Source organism: Herpailurus yagouaroundi, unplaced genomic scaffold (genome assembly GCF_014898765.1).
Source record: "Herpailurus yagouaroundi ecotype Mexico unplaced genomic scaffold, PumYag 100, whole genome shotgun sequence".
NCBI classification, from domain to species: domain Eukaryota; kingdom Metazoa; phylum Chordata; class Mammalia; order Carnivora; family Felidae; genus Herpailurus; species Herpailurus yagouaroundi.
Genome location: NW_024412391.1, coordinates 140,051 through 155,407, shown reverse-complemented (window position 1 = coordinate 155,407; position 15,357 = coordinate 140,051). Strand labels below are relative to the sequence as shown.

The window sequence follows — 15,357 nt, the reverse complement described above, 5'->3', positions numbered from 1 at the left end:
TTTCCCCGGGGGCTTCTGTTATCAGGTCTCCATTCTCCTGCCCTGTCTGACAAGCTGGTTATTCTTTAGGCCTGCACAGCTGTGGCCTCAGAGTTTCCTTTGTGCCCCTCCTGTCCCCTGGCTGTATCTCTTCCAGGTATATATCTTTATTTTTTGGAGCACATCTTCCAGTAACTTCCCAAGAAAGGCTGCATGGGAGGACATGCCTTATGCCGCTTTCCAATTGGTAGCTTGGTGGTGGTGGGGGGGTGGCGCCTAGATGGCTCAGTTGGTTGAGTGTCCAACTTTGGCTCAAGTCATGGTCTCACAGTTCGTGAGTTCGAGCCCTGCATTGGGCTCTGTGCTGTCAGTGCGAAGCCCGATTCAGATCCCCTGTCCCCCTTGCTCTCTGCCCCTCCCCTGCTCTCTCTCTCTCAAAAATAAAGAAACACTAAAAAAAAAAAAAAAAAAAAAAAAGGTAGCTTTGAAATAGTTTCCTCAGTATTTTGAAAGCATTGCATTTAGGTTTTACTGGTGCTGAAGAGAAGTTAAAATACCTTTTTTTTAAAATTCTTTTTTAATGTTTATCTTTGAGAGAGAGACAGAATGTGAGCAGGAGAGGGGAAGAAAGAGAGGGAGACACAGAATCCGAAGCAGGCTCCAGGCTCCGAACTGCCAGCACAGAGTCTGACATGGGGCTCGAACTCATGGACCACGAGATGATGACCTGAGTCTAAGTCAGACGCTTAACCCACTGAGCCACCGAGGCGCACCTAAATACCTTTTTCTAACTAAATCTTTGAACACAGCCTGTTTTATTCTACTCTGAAAGTTTTCAAGATCTAGTCTAGTGTTCTGAAGTGTTTATAGCATCAGTGACTTTTCACTTCTTGTTCTGGGTACCTAGTGCTTCCCTTCCACTTGAAAACTTGCATTTTCCGGTTTGGGGAGACATTCTTGTATGATTTCTTCCTATTGATTTTCTCTTTTCTTTCCTCCAAAAAGCCCTATCAGTTAGATAGTGGACTTCCTAAATTGAGCCTCTGGTTTTATTTTCTTCTCCTTCCCCACCTCTCCCTCCTTCTGCTTCTCCTTTTCTGCTTCTGTCTTTTTTGTTCTACTTTCTTGGAGATTTTCTCAATTTTATTTGCTAACAATCTACTTAATTTTGTCATTTGTTCTATCGTATTTTGTTGTTTTTTAATGCTATGTTTGAGGGAGAGAGAGACAGAGTGTGAGTGGGGGAGGGGCAGAGAGAGAGGGAGACACAGAATCCAAAGCAGGGTCCAGGCTCTGAGCTGTCAGCACAGAGCCCGACATGGGGCTTGAACCCATGAACTGTGAGATCATGACCTGAGCCAAAGTCCGAAGCTTAATCAACTGAGCTGCTCAGGTGCCCCTCTTCTATCATACTTTTAATCTAAGAACCCCTATGACTCTCTTCGTGGGTGACTATCGTGACTTTTCTCTCTGGGAACAGGAATTCAGGCTTGTTTTTTGGAGGTCTGTTTTGTTCCTTGCAGTTTCTCTAGTTCCTCCGATCTCTTTCCTACCCGTTTCATGTCAGAGGCTTGTCTTAAATAAATATCGTGTGGTTCATCCAGGTTTAAGAGTAAAGCCTTGACAAACCTTGGCTGGAAGCTCTGTGCACAGCTGGGACTCATCAAGGGGTGGGTTTCACTGCAGAGTGTCCGCTGTGAACCTGCAGGTCTCACTGAGAATCCTGCAAAAGTCAATGTCCCGGAGGCCTTTGGGGCAGAAGGGGACAGGGAGGGGCAATTCTCTTTCTCCAAAGAAAACTCTTCCAGGGGCACCCGGGTGGCTCAGTCCGTTAAGCATCCAACTCTTGATTTTGGCTCAGGTCATGATCTCACCAATTGATCGTGCGTTCCAGCCCCGTATTCAGCTCTGTGATTGGAGCCTGTTTGGGATCCTCTCTCTCCCTTTCTCTCTGCCCCTCCACTGCATTCTCTCTCTCTCTCTCTCAAGATAAATAATAAATAAACACTTTTAAAAGAAGAAAAGAAAACTCTTCCAAGTCCCCTGGTTGGGGCCAGAAGCCGAGCCTGTGTTCTTGGAGCTGAGTAGTGCACATTTCCGAACACAGACTCTTTCTTTATTATCATGACCCTTCTCCTTCTTTGTCCACTATCCCCACCCTCCCCGGGCCTGGAACCTTCCCACTTCTGTTTTTCTGTGGACTAAATCTCCATTCTCCTCAAGTGAGGGTAGGTGGGGGTGGCGGTGTTCTCTGGTTTCCTGGGGCAGGTGGGACGACCCGGGTTGGAATGGTCTCTGCAGACTGTGGACCCACCCTTTCTACCCGTTTCTTACTCACCACCTTCTGCCACTCATGGCCCCTCGTCCCGAGTCTCTGGGGGATTCTGCCATTAGATCTGCTTCTTTCTCCTTGCCACCTACTTTGCCAGCATCTGGTGTTCAGTAACTTTTCCTTGTATTATTATTATTATTATTATTATTATTCCATTGCCCTCATTTTAGACATGTTTTAAGGATGTATCCAGTCTACTGCACTTTAACAATGTATTAAATTATATTTTTATTAGTAGTAAATATATGGATATACACTCATAACAGATATAAATATATAAATGTATTCAAGTGACCCTAGAGATGAATAGTGACAATAACCACTATTTTCCCAGAAGCACCCACGCTTAGCAGTTGTATTTGTCTTTCCAAAGGGAATTTACACACACATTCACACACATACCAAAGCATGTAGGTAGATATTAATGGATTTTATTTTATTTATTTATTTAAAAAATTTTTTTTTAGTGTTTATTTTTGAGAGACAGAGACAGCATGAGTGGGAGAGGGCAGAGAGAGAGCGAGAGGGAGACCCAGAATATGAAGCAGGCTCCAGGCTCTGAGCTGTCAGCCCAGAGCCCGACGTGGGGCTCGAACTCACAGACCACAAGATCATGACCTGAGCCGAAGTCAGATGCTCAACTGACTGAGCCACCCAGGCGCCCCTATTTTAAATCAAGAAAGCAATTTCTTTGCCTACCCTTGAGAATATTCATTTTTTAAATAAAGGGCAGTGCTTAACCCAAAGGCCTGACCCGCTTCTAGTCATATTTAAGGTTCCTCTGCAGGTGGCAGACATTTTTAAGGGGCCTTTCGAGTGCCCCTTGAAAATAACTCACGTAGTAAGATACCTGCCCATAGGCCAGCCATGGTGACTCTGGGGGCACTTGAGCCAGCATAGTGCCCGTGACAGTCTAACTCTTCTCGCGTGGCTTTACCATCCCTGCCCTCTCTCCTCCTGTTGTATCCTGTTTCCTCCAACACCCACCTTTCCTCTAGATGCAATCAGCTGACTCTTGTCTCCAGTGGCTGGTCCGCGGAGCTAAGCACGTTATGTATCCTGGCTAAGAGATGCACGTTAGCATCTGGACCTGACTGTCTCTCGGGCTTTAGACATAAATTGGCCTGCCACGTGCGTATGTTTTCATCGTGGCCCTGGCTGAATAGACTTTCTTAAGAGATAGACCCAGAGCCACCCCTGAGTATTTCCATTTCCGTGCCTAGCTTCGGGCGGGCTACTTGACTTGGTGGTCCACAGCAGGGACCTCAGTGTGACTCTTCGTCCCTGTATTAGGGCCTGCGGCTGCCAAACCAGACTTGATCTTGAAGCTGGAACGTCGGGCTGCGCCCTGGATCAAGGACCCAAACGGGCCCAAGTGGGGGAAAGGTCGTCCTCCAGGTGAGTCTTGACCTACTCAGCTCTGAAGGGCACATCCTGGGGCCCACGTGGCCACAGCGAGTCACAGAGTGTTCACTCAGCCATCCCTGTCCTGCTCCTGTTGTGCAACAGGCCTTGTTTTAGGCCCTGGTGGACAAAGATGAGTAAGAAACTTAACTGTGCCGTCCAAGTGTCAGACAGCCTTGGGTCTGTACGGGAAAAATGAGGCCCTTTCATGAGCAGAAGTGCTAATGGGGTCTGTGGTAGAGCTGGTGGGGGCGATGTGTGGGAGACACTGGTTATAAGGAACTCTGTGACTGCAGGCCTGCAAGCCGCCCTTCTTCCCTCCCCCTCCAGTTTTTAGTGACAGCACGCTGGCCTGTGAGAGTTCACTATTTTGTGTATCTCAGTCAGGGGCTTATTGGCTAGTAGCTACTGTAAATACCTCGGTACCTCCCTTCTTTCTTTCTTTTATAAGATTTTTTAAATGTTTATTTTTTTTATTTTTTATTTTTTTTAAATTTTTAAAAATGTTTTTATCTATTTTTTTGAAGGAGAGAGAGAGAAAGAGCAAGTGGGGGAAGAGCAGAGAGAGAGGGAGACACAGAATCCGAAGCAGGCTCCAGGCTCCGAGCTGTCGGCACAGAGCCTGATGCGGGGCTCGAACTCACGAACTGTGAGATCATGACCCGAGCTGAAGTCGGACGCTCAACCGACTAAGCCACCCAGGCGCCCCTTAAATGTTTATTTTTGAGAGGCGGAGGGAAGGGCAGAGAGAGAGGGGGACGTAGGATCCGAAGTGGGCTCTGCACTGACAGTAGACAGCCCGATGCAGAGCTTGAACTCACAAACTGTGAGATCACGACCTGAGCTGGAGTTGGACGCTTAACCGACTGAGCCACCCAGGCGTCCCTGTACCTTCCTTCTTTCTAAGGCTCGTAAGATGACTTATGGATACTTAACCTCATTTCTTTGTGGTGCCCGAAAGAGGATTGAAGTCACTTGTTTATCCAATAGCATCTATGGCCAAGGTGGCTCATTAAGCTTGCTAGCAGCTGATGTCACACGGTCCCAGGGTAGCTGTGTGGATGGAGACAGGGAGGCTGGCTAAAGGTCCCACAAGGGTCAGTGGACCTCTCTTAGACCGTTATCTGTTACACAGATAACAATGGGGAACGGTTTAAAGAGAAGTCACTGATGATTTCTAGAAAGGTAGATCACATTCAGCTCTGCTTTGCATAAGGGATACTCATTAAATTGGATATCCTAGTTGATAGGAGGCTACAGAGTTCTGGGCAGCAACACTAAGCACATTTGTATTTGCTCCAAAGGGAAGAAGAAAATGGTGGCCGGAAGAGAGGCAGATGCACAGGCCTTGGCTGTAGAATCCACAGTGCTTCCGGCCCCTTCAGTGGAGACCTGTAGTTCCCATGGTAATCCCAGCCTTTGTGAAGTCGAAGTAGATGGACCCAGGAAAATCAAGAGGACTTACAGACCCCGTTCAATCCAGAGGTCATGGTTTGGGCAGTTCCCATGGTTAGTAATCGACCCCAAAGAGACCAAGCTCTTCTGTTCAGCGTGCAAAGAAAGACCTAGTCTCCACGACAAATCATCCCGGTTAGTCCGCGGTTACACGGGGCCTTTTAAAGTGGAGACTTTGAAATACCACGAGGTCAGCAAAGCACACAAGCTCTGTGTCAACACCGTGGAAGTCAAGGAAGACACCCCTCAGGCTGCCCCGGTCCCAGAGATCTCCAGTGACCTGATGGCGAACATGGAGCACTTTTTCAATGCCGCCTACTCCATCGCGTATCACTCGAGGCCCCTGAATGACTTTGAGAAGATCCTGCAACTCCTCCAAAGCACCGGGACCATGATCTTGGGCAAGTACCGCAATCGCACCGCGTGCACGCAGTTCATCAAATACATCTCTGAGACTCTCAAGAAGGAGATCCTCGAGGATGTCCGGAGCTCCCCTTGTGTGAGCGTGTTGTTGGACAGCTCCACGGACGCCTCCGACCAGTCCTGCGTGGGGATTTATATCCGCTACCTTAAGGGCATGGAGGTGAAAGAGTCGTACATTACTTTGGCCCCTCTCTACAGTGAGACGGTGGACGGATACTTTGAGACCATCATCTCTGCCCTGGATGAACTGGACATCCCCTTCCGGAAGCCCGGTTGGGTGGTCGGCCTGGGAACCGATGGCTCGACCATGCTGAGCTGCAGAGGAGGCCTCGTGGAAAAGTTCCAGGAGGTCATCCCCCAGCTGCTGCCTGTCCACTGCGTCGCCCACCGGCTGCACCTGGCCGTGGTCGACGCTTGTGGGGGCATCGATCTGGTGAAGAAGTGTGACCGGCACATTCGGACCGTCTTCAAGTTTTATCAGTCCTCGAATAAAAGGCTGAACGAGCTGCAGGAAGGCGCGGCTCCCCTAGAGCAGGAGATCATCCGCCTGAAGGACCTGAACGCTGTCAGGTGGGTGGCCAGCAAGAGGCGCACGTTGAACGCGCTCATCGTGAGCTGGCCGGCCCTGGCGAGGCACCTCCAGGGCGTGGCAGAAGCCGGGGGCCAGATCGGGCACCGGGCCAGAGGCATGCTGAAGCTGATGAAAAGCTTCCATTTCGTCAAGTTCTGCCACTTCCTTTTGGACTTCCTGAGCATCTACAGGCCTCTGTCCGAGGTGTGCCAGAAGGAGATCGTGCTGATTACGGAGGTGAACTCCACACTGGGACGGGCCTACGTGGCCCTGGAGACCCTCCGTCACCAGGCAGGGCCCAAAGAGGAAGAGTTCAACGCTGGCTTCCGGGACGGGCGGCTCCATGGCATCTTCTTGGACAGAATGCAGATGGCAGAGCAGCGGTTCCAGGCGGACAGGGAGAGAATGATCCTGACCGGGATCGAGTACCTCCAGCAAAGGTTTGACACAGACCGGCCCCCGCAGCTCAAGAACATGGAGGTGTTTGACACCATGGCCTGGCCAAGTGGGATTGAACTTGCCACTTTTGGGAACGATGACATTCTTGCCCTTGCCAGATACTTTGAGCTCTCCCTCCCCGCAGGGTACAGCGAGGAAGCACTCCTGGAGGAGTGGCTGGGCCTGAAAGCCATCGCCAAGAACCTCCCGTTCTCCATGCTGTGTAAGAACGCCCTGGCCCAGCACTACCGGTTCCCCTTGCTGAGCAGGCTGGTGGCTGTGGTGGCCTGCGTGCCCGTCTCCACCTCCTGCTGTGAGCGTGGCTTTAGTGCCATGAACCGGATCAGGACCGACGAGAGGACCAAGCTCTCCAACGAGGTGATCAACATGCTCATGATGACGGCAGTGAACGGTGTGGCAGTCACGGAGTACGACCCCCAGCCCGCCATCCAGCACTGGTACCTGACCTCCTCAGGCCGGCGTTTCAGCCACGTCTACACTTGTGCCCAAGCGCCACCTCGCTCCCATGTGGGTAAGTCCGTGTGACAGAGTTCCTGGACGTGGGAAAACGAAGGGAGAGAATCTCATCTTCCCAATCCCATGCTGACCTTGGACACGGAGGTGTTTGACACTGTGTCAGCTGTCACAATAGGCGTGGTCTCAGTGGGTGCGCGAGACACGACATCTACCCTCACACAGCTTATGATCCGGCTAGGGAGGCAGGGCATACTCGCTGCGGGCAGCAGGGAGTAGTGCTGAGAGCATGAATTTTCGGAGCCAGTCTGCCCGCTGGTTCCGCTAACTAGTGTGTGACGTCGGGCAGGTTAATTGCATTCTGCTTTGGTTTTTTTTCTGTAAAGTGAATTAATACGTGTCGAGTGCACAACGTCTGGCCCCTAATGCCAGCGGCACCCTCTGAAGGTTAAGACCAGGACTGGAAGTAACCAGAGGACTGGACAAGCTAGGGTGGTGAGCTCACGTTCTCCGCGGTGCTGTGTCGGCTCTTTCGGGAGGGAAGAAGTCAGGTCGGAGGGGCCGAGAAGAAGATTCTAGGTGGAGGAGAGGGCTGGGGCATCCTGGGCAGGGAGGCGTCTGTGAGGGGCACAGCCCAACTAGCCTGGGGGCCAGGGTGGGGACGGACTGGAGGGACGCTTATGTTATATGGGAGGTGAGTTACTGAGTCTGAAGTGAGCAAGTCTCCTCTTTTCAAGTAGTCCCTGAAAACCAAAGAGGTCCTCCAGGCTATTCGTGTGTCACTTCTCAGTGACAGCAATGAAGTTTCTTCCTTGACATCTTGTTGTTTCTGGTCCCCTTCCATTGCTTGTGCTCCTGTGTGGTTACCGCCCGGTCTGTGGTCATCAGCTGCGGACAGGGTCTCAGGCTTGCCAGGGGCTCCCCAGGAAGCAGGGCGGCCCTGGCCCCATTGCTGGGCAAGGGGAGGGGCCTGGGGTGGAAGTGGAGAGAGGAGACGGGGAGAAAGGTAGGGAGCCGGAGAGTGAATCCTTCGCCCACGCATTTGCTGAGTGAGCTGCTCCCCACGTCCAGCCGTGTGGGGGTGAAGGGTGCTCTCAAGTGTGCCCTTTTGCAGGGGGCGGTGGGACTAGTACATCTGAAGCAAATACAGGGCACTACCAGATTTGATAGGATAAGGCCCTCCTTTCCAGGCAGGGTTCTCAACCTCAGCACTGTGGACACTGAGGGCTGGAAGGTTCCTCATTGCGAGGCCCGGCCTGTGTGTGATCGGGTCTCCAGCAGCACCCCTGACCTGCACCCCTTACATACCCACTGGGCCCCCTTGGCACTCACCCAGTTGTAGCGATCAGAAGTGTGTCCAGGCATTGCCACGTGTCCCCTGGAGGGCAGAATCGCCCCAGGTGAGGCCCACCACCCCAGGGTGAGAGAACAGAGCGAGTCTAGAACAGGTCTGCCAAGAGCAGCGCAGTCATATCTCCAGGCTGTTCTGCATTCTCACCCAGCATTCCTTGGGGCACAGTGGATGTGGGAAGGGGTCGTCATCTAATCTGTTTTCCCCTCCGTGTAACTGTGGGTTCTCTTTCCCCTCGCACAAGGACCAGGGCTCAGGAAGGGGAAGATGGGGGCACTCTACGTGGAGGAGGCTGTGACCCAGAAACCGCCCGTTCCACCCTACAAGGAGCCGGTGGAGATCCTGAAGGACTGCATCGTGGACCCTCCCGACAGACTCCTGTACCCTCCTACCAGCCAAGAGGCCCCCAAGCTGTCTTGACGGAGAGCTCACGTCGGAGCAGGAATCCTAGGGATTGCCTTGGAGGCCCCCCTCCCGCCCCCTCGCTGCTGCCTTGCCCCCGGGAATCATGGTGACAGGCTCTCTGCAGAATCAAGGCTGCCCTAGAGTCTTTGCTTGGGGGAGGGGGTGCTCTCCAAGCACCAGGAAGTGGGCAGCGACAAGATAGTTAAGCCCACCTCCCAGAGAGGCAGGGTAATCAGGAGCACAAACCTACTTCCCAAGGCCCCTTTCTGAGCAACGGTGACCTCCTGGCACTTAAATATGCAAAAAGGTTCCTAGCTCAAATTCATTTTTAAGGTGCTTCAGGAAATAATCCCATCATGAAAGATTCCACCCCATGATCTGGTAGCAAGAGGACTTCTCTGAAATGGGAGAGAGGCTGTTGGGGCTTCCAGAAGCACCCCCCACCCCAGCATCCCCCCTGGATGGTTGGGGAGCGTTCTGGGGAGGCTGTCCACAGCCTCAGTGGCATGGAGGAGGCACTGTGAATGCAGAGGATCACCAGGCTCTAGGGACCACCGGCCCGGCTCTGGGTCTCACCCTGGCTCTACAGCAGAAGCAGGGAAGCTTCAACTTCAGATGGGACACTTGTACCAGAGAATTTGTCTACTTCCTCCAGGGGCTCCCTTAGGAGGGGCAAGCCAAACCCTCTCCACAGAGCACTCCAGAGAGGTCATCCCGGGACAATGGAGGAAAAGTCTTTCCTGGAGGGAGTCTGCTGCTTTCCCGCGGTGGCAGCACTTATGTTTGACCTGAGCCTGGTTTCCTGAAGAGCAGACACGTCCACGCTTTCACTTGGGAGGCTTGGGCTCCAGCCCCAGCTCTGCCGCAGGCAGAGGTTCAACCGTAATGAATCCCTTGCTCTTTCCTGTGCCTCAGTTTCCCTCTCCATGACGTGGCAGCAGAGAATTCAAGTGCCTGCTGCTCCTGGTCTGCCACTGGGCTGATGAGTGACGGCGCCTCCAGCTCCCCAAAAGTCAGACCTCGGGCCGCACAGAGTGGACGTAGCTGCCTTCAGCCCTTGTCCTCGTCCCTTGCTACCGACGTCCTTATTGCGGGAACAGAACTCCCTAAATGTGCCAGCAGCATGGTGGCCTAGTCCGCTCTTCCCAGTTCTCTGGGACCCAGCCTGGGAGTCACTAGGGGTGCTTGTTAAATATGCTCAACTCCTTACCTGCTTGAGCGGATATCTGGGCCTGGGGCTCAGCGACGGGCAGTTTGGAGCAAGGTCCTCCAGGAACTTCATGGGCTCACTCAAGCTTGAGAGCACTACCCTGGAGGCCCAGAAGGGTATCTTGCACAACTATGTTCCCACTCCCCCTCACCCCTCTCCCCTCACTCCCTGAAGCAAAGCACTTTTCCCTCCAGGGCACTTCATTTTGGTAGGTTCCTAGGCTGCTTATCTGCTGGGGATGATGTGGGGCCTGGGTCCCGCCTTCCTAACCTTCCTGGGTAGGAAACCAGGGGAGGTTAGAGGGCAGGTTTGACCCCTGCCTTTTGCTTGTTTTAGACAGGCAGGAAATGGTGCTGCGTCCTGGCCTTGCGCCGGGGCCCCCGCCCTGTGCTGCATGCTAAGTCGCCTGGCCCTCAGCCAGCGCTCTGTCCTCTCCCCCGTCCTGGGAGGTGCTGAGAGCCTCTGAGATGCTGGTATGGACTGTCGCCTTCTAACCCCCCCCCCCCCCCGCCCCGCCCCGGTTCCCAGTGTTTCTGACTCTCCCTTCCCGTCACCCACCTTTAGCACTTAGCCTTAGTGCCATCGTCTTCCTGTTTTCTTCAGCTGCGAGCTGGGAATTCGTTCCCACTTTTCTGCCTTCTATTAGGCTGTGGAAATGCCTCTCTTCCAGCCCCAGGGTCAGGGGTCTGGGGTATACCACGGGCCTTTAGAGCTACAGATCTGGCAGTGTTACTGTCCACACCGAGAGGGAGCCCAGGCCTCCCTCCCCCACTCACCTAAGGTTCTGTGGGGAGTTCCGGACTCTGCCCTAGGCGAGGTGCTGGGGCTATAAATTGGTGGGGTGGAAGAGAGAAAGACCCCTTAAAATAGGGGTCGTTGCCCCCACCCTATCCATAGATCCCAAACGAGGTGACTTTCTGGCAAGCATCCTCCCTGGGGCTCTTCCATCCTGTAAGAATCCTCAGAGCATGTGGCTAGTCCCGCGAGCAGTGTTGTGTGTGTGAGCTCCACACACACAGTTCCCTGTGAAGCTCTAGGCGCTGAGGTGGAGGCCAGGTAGGGAAGCATCCAGCCTCCACATCCATGTACTGAGGAAGCCTCCAATACCAGCTTTTGAGAAAGTTGGGCCCCTTGGAGTGGGTGATGGAAAATGCTTTTTTTTTTTTTTTTTTTTTTTTTTTTTTTGCAGCGATTTGCACTGTCCACATTTCTTAAGAGGCACAGGCAGGCTAGCTAATGGCACAGAGGCCTACCGACGTTTTTGTGCAGGACCCCAGGGCTGACACGTGGTGAACACCTTTGCTGGAGACTATTACCCAGCCTGACCTCTTTGGTTTTGTTTCAAGGCACTTGCTGCATTTCAAATCCAGGGCCTGGAGACACCCTTGTTGGAGAGGCTTCCTATTTTTGCCTCACAAGAAAACAAGCTGAAGAGAAGGAGCAAGCCTTTGGCCAGAGTCCTAGCCACGCCTCCACCCTCCTGCACCAGCAACAGGCGCAGATCCTGGCATCCTCCCACCCCTGACGCCCAGAGGGTCTGACGTTCTGAGTAACCGGCATTATAACTGATGGTTTGATTTCAGTAGCCATAGAGACCAGATGGGAGGGAATTAAGCCCCCTGCCCTCGCCAGACACCTAAGACAGTGTAACCTACCCCAGACCTTTTGGTTCTTCCTCAAGCCTACGTTGGGTTCCTGGGGCGCTAAGTATTTAGCAAGGCAGCGTGAAGATTGGCCGATTCCCTCATGCAGGTGCCCGTCAGCCAAGGATACTCAGGGCGATCGGCAGCCTCTTCTGGCTTCAGAGACGTGCAAATGAGGTTTAAAAACCCCACGTTGGATTCGCAACTTTTTGCTCCCTGAATAAAGCCGTTTGTTTCGACCCATGCTTGCGTCCTGTGAGTCTCGCCGGTCAAAGCTCATCAAGAGCTGATTCGCGAAGCTGGATCTGGCCCCTCGGAAAGCCCGCCCCCGCCCGAGCGACGCGCTCGCGCCTGCGCGGGGGCGACTGCGCGAGCTCCCCCTGGCGGCCCGTTCCTGCTGCGCATGCTCGGCGCCAGCGGCCGGCGGGGACCCAGCACACCCGAGCGTCCGCAGCTCGGCCTGGCACCCCAGCCTGGGCGTCCCGCGTCCGGCCATGACGGCACACTCCTTCGCCCTCCCGGTCATCATCTTCACCACGTTCTGGGGCCTCATCGGCATCGCCGGGCCCTGGTTCGTGCCGAAAGGACCCAACCGCGGGTAAGGATGGCGTGCGGGCCCGGCCTCCCTGCGGACCGACCCCTCCCCGGGCAGCGGCAGGCGGTGCAGCGAGCTTTGGGTCAGGGCTCGTTCGGCGCCGCCTTCCTCCGTTGTCCTCACTGGCCGCCGTCGGCTCGGAACTGGCAGGCGGTCGGGGCCAAAGAGCAGAGCCGGTGGTGCTTTAGAAAGGTGGAGGGCCGACTGACGCGGGACGCAGTAAGCGTTCCCCCCTCCAGCCAGTGAAGCTAGAGGCCATGGCCGGCCGCTGATGCGGTTTGTCCACCGCTCACCAGCGGTGACCTTGAGCGAACGTTAGCCCTTCAGGCCTCACTTTCTTCATACGTAAAATGTGGATGATGGTGGTACGTGCCTTTTAAGGCTATACTGTGAGGAATACCCGAAATAACGCATGTAAAACAGCGCATGGCACGGATTATGTATTGAATAATTTTTAGCAGGTTTTGTTTTCTGAGCGGCCCCTAGCAGATTTCTGTACCTTGTGGTCAGTTTATCAGTTTCTGCATAGTATTATCCTCAGCTACGAAGGGCTCTCCCCTGAACTCGATTATAAGTTCCTCTAGGTGGAGGATTCTCTCCTTCACCACCGTGGACCCCAGTGCCCAGCACAGGGCTGGCCCACGATGCTTAGTAACGTTGAAGGAATGGATCCAGTGTAATTCCTCTGGCACTGACTCCAGGTGCTTTAGACCAGGGGTCCTGGGGCCTGATTTGGATTTGGGTGGAGGCTACTTGGACATATGGGCACTGTCCCTGATCCTGAAGTCCCACAGCATCACTTTGTGAACCATTTTAGTATCTCACCTCTCCTGCAAACTTTGGTGAGTTCTAACTGAAGCCTCTCCTGCTGCATTTTAAGCTTCTGAGTCCAGAGTCCTCTTTGTATGGACACAGAGCTACCTGTTCCCTTGATAACCACTCACTCTGCCTTAGAAATGGCTCACGGTCTCCTTGCTTTTTGCCAGCTTCTGTTTTCCATCCCCTTGCCCAACGAAGTTTGCATTGCAGAGAACATTCCATGGTGTGTTGCTGCAAATGCAGCTCTGGCAGGGGGTGGGGGGGGGGTATGTTTTGTAAGATGGTAGAGAGTAGGTGGTGGAGAAGGGAGGTAAAGAGAAGGTCCATAATGCAACCTGGATGCAGTCATGGTGGGCTTCCCCCTGGGGTGACGCTTGAGTTTTTATCTTCCCTCTTACAATTGTCACCCTGAATAGAAGTCAGCCTCCTGTGTTCAGGTGGCATCAGGAAGGACAACAGGAAAGGGGCTGACACCAGGAGCTCTTTCTGTGGCCCTGGCCTGGCCTTGGGAGGGTGCTGGTTCCACCCATCCTGACCTGACCACCGCTTCCATTGCAGAGTCATTATCACCATGCTGGTGGCCACGGCTGTCTGCTGTTACCTCTTGTAAGTACCACTCCCCCAGTTCGACGTCTTCCCTCCTCTCCCTAGCCCTGCCCTCTCTTCTGTCCTGGTAGTGACAGATTCCACTTTTGAAAGGCTGAGTCTGTAAAACGTAGGGGAGCAGGCAGTTTGGGATGGCACAGAGAGCAGGGGGCTCGAAGTCCTGGACTCTGGGATCTGGTTCCAAATGCAGCAGCCAAACAAGCTTTGTAGCGCCCATGTTTTCTCATCTGTGAACTGAGTGCTCTTTATGCCTGACCGGGCACCAGAATCACTGGGAGAGATGGAAAGACACAGCATTCAGGGCTCCACCCTTGACCCACTGACTCAGTTTTCAACATCTGCACTTAGGAGTTCATATTTCTAATACATGCTCCTGGGTGGTTGTGATGCGGCCGGTTTCAAACCATCAGATGAGCAGGAGTCTTGAAACTTGGGAAGGGGGCCCTGGGGATGTAGGAGAATAATTCCAAGGGATTCAAGAACCTGGACAGGGTGAGGGAGTCAACGTCTGGGTGCTGAATGCCCAGATGTTCTCTTCCTAAAACTGCCACTCACGATAGCCCCGCCCCCTTTACAAAAGAAGACACTCCTCCTTCCACCCACACCCCTTGTATGTCACCTTGCTCCAAGTTTAAATCATCCTGCCTGCCAAACCAGGGGATAAGACCAAGTTCTGGTTTTGAGGGAAGCCTCTCCCGTGATCAGTCAAGCCATGGGAAGCCCGTGTGGCCTCCCCTCCTCCTGGGTCTCATACGCTATCTCTGTGGGTTATGCTTGGCATAGTTGGGGTATTCTGAATTCAGAACAATCAAAATAGGACGGGTAACAGTGATGAGATACTGATTCTTTACAAGGTAACAGAGAGGCCTTGTTCAGTCGGTTAAACATCTGCCTCTTGATATTGGCTCAGGTCATAATCTCATGGTCATGAGATTGAGCCCCATGTTGGGCTCCGTGCTGAGTATGGATGCTGCTTGGAATTCCTTCTCCCTCTCTCTCTCTCTCTGCCCCTCCCCAGCTGGCACTCTCTCGTTCTCAAAAATAAATAAATAAAAACTTCAAAAAAATAAGAAACAATAATAAGAGGTAACAGATTGTTTTAAAGACAACTGGAATAAAAAATAAAAGTAACTGGAGTATTTCGCAAGACTGCCAAAATTTTCAAAATGCATAGATTGAGGCCCACATGTAAAATTTTTTACATGATGTATTTCATATTTGGGGTGTGTTTTGTAGTTAAAGCCTGTTCTAACTAATTAGATCACGAACTATTCCTCTGAGTCAGTTCTCTCATTTCACTTCATACGATGTTAAATACTTTCTACCCCCTATTAACAAAAAAATAAAACTTGCTAAAAAATAATGACCCGTACTATGTTAGCTTAAATGTTAGCTTAAATACATGAGGATGTACGGTTTTTCAGGATTCTCCCGAGTCAGAACGTCTCTAAGGCCCTCTGTGCTGTTTCTTGGCCTTTGGGGGCTCGGCAGAATGTCCTCATCTGTCGCAGGGAGGGCCTCAGAGGGGCTGGGGCTCGATGGCACAGAGACCAGGACATAGAGGGTGGTGGCTGGGAACAGCAGAGACGGCGTGTGCGTGGGATGTGGTAACTACAGACACCAGATGGACGTACGGGAAAGGGAGACTGGCC

At 52.8% G+C, this 15,357-nt stretch overlaps 2 protein-coding genes across 4 annotated transcripts in view; both read left to right on the top strand.

Moving 5' to 3' along the window:
* Positions 1-11,928, top strand: part of ZNF862 (zinc finger protein 862) — a 37,220-nt gene extending 25,292 nt beyond the window's left edge. For all 3 annotated transcript variants that reach the window (XM_040471630.1, XM_040471631.1, XM_040471632.1), the window contains 3 exons: positions 3,605-3,709; positions 5,020-7,134; positions 8,672-11,928. In XM_040471630.1, the coding sequence (XP_040327564.1) occupies positions 3,605-3,709; positions 5,020-7,134; positions 8,672-8,847 (2,396 nt within the window). In that variant the 3' untranslated portion in view covers positions 8,848-11,928. The remainder of the gene's footprint in view (positions 1-3,604; positions 3,710-5,019; positions 7,135-8,671) is intronic.
* Positions 11,929-12,102: 174 nt separating this feature from the next.
* The window catches only part of ATP6V0E2 (ATPase H+ transporting V0 subunit e2), a 6,080-nt gene continuing 2,825 nt past the window's right edge, over positions 12,103-15,357 (top strand). Inside the window, exons 1-2 of the mRNA XM_040471649.1 lie at positions 12,103-12,283; positions 13,658-13,705. Of these exons, the coding sequence (XP_040327583.1) occupies positions 12,180-12,283; positions 13,658-13,705 (152 nt within the window). The 5' untranslated portion in view covers positions 12,103-12,179. The remainder of the gene's footprint in view (positions 12,284-13,657; positions 13,706-15,357) is intronic.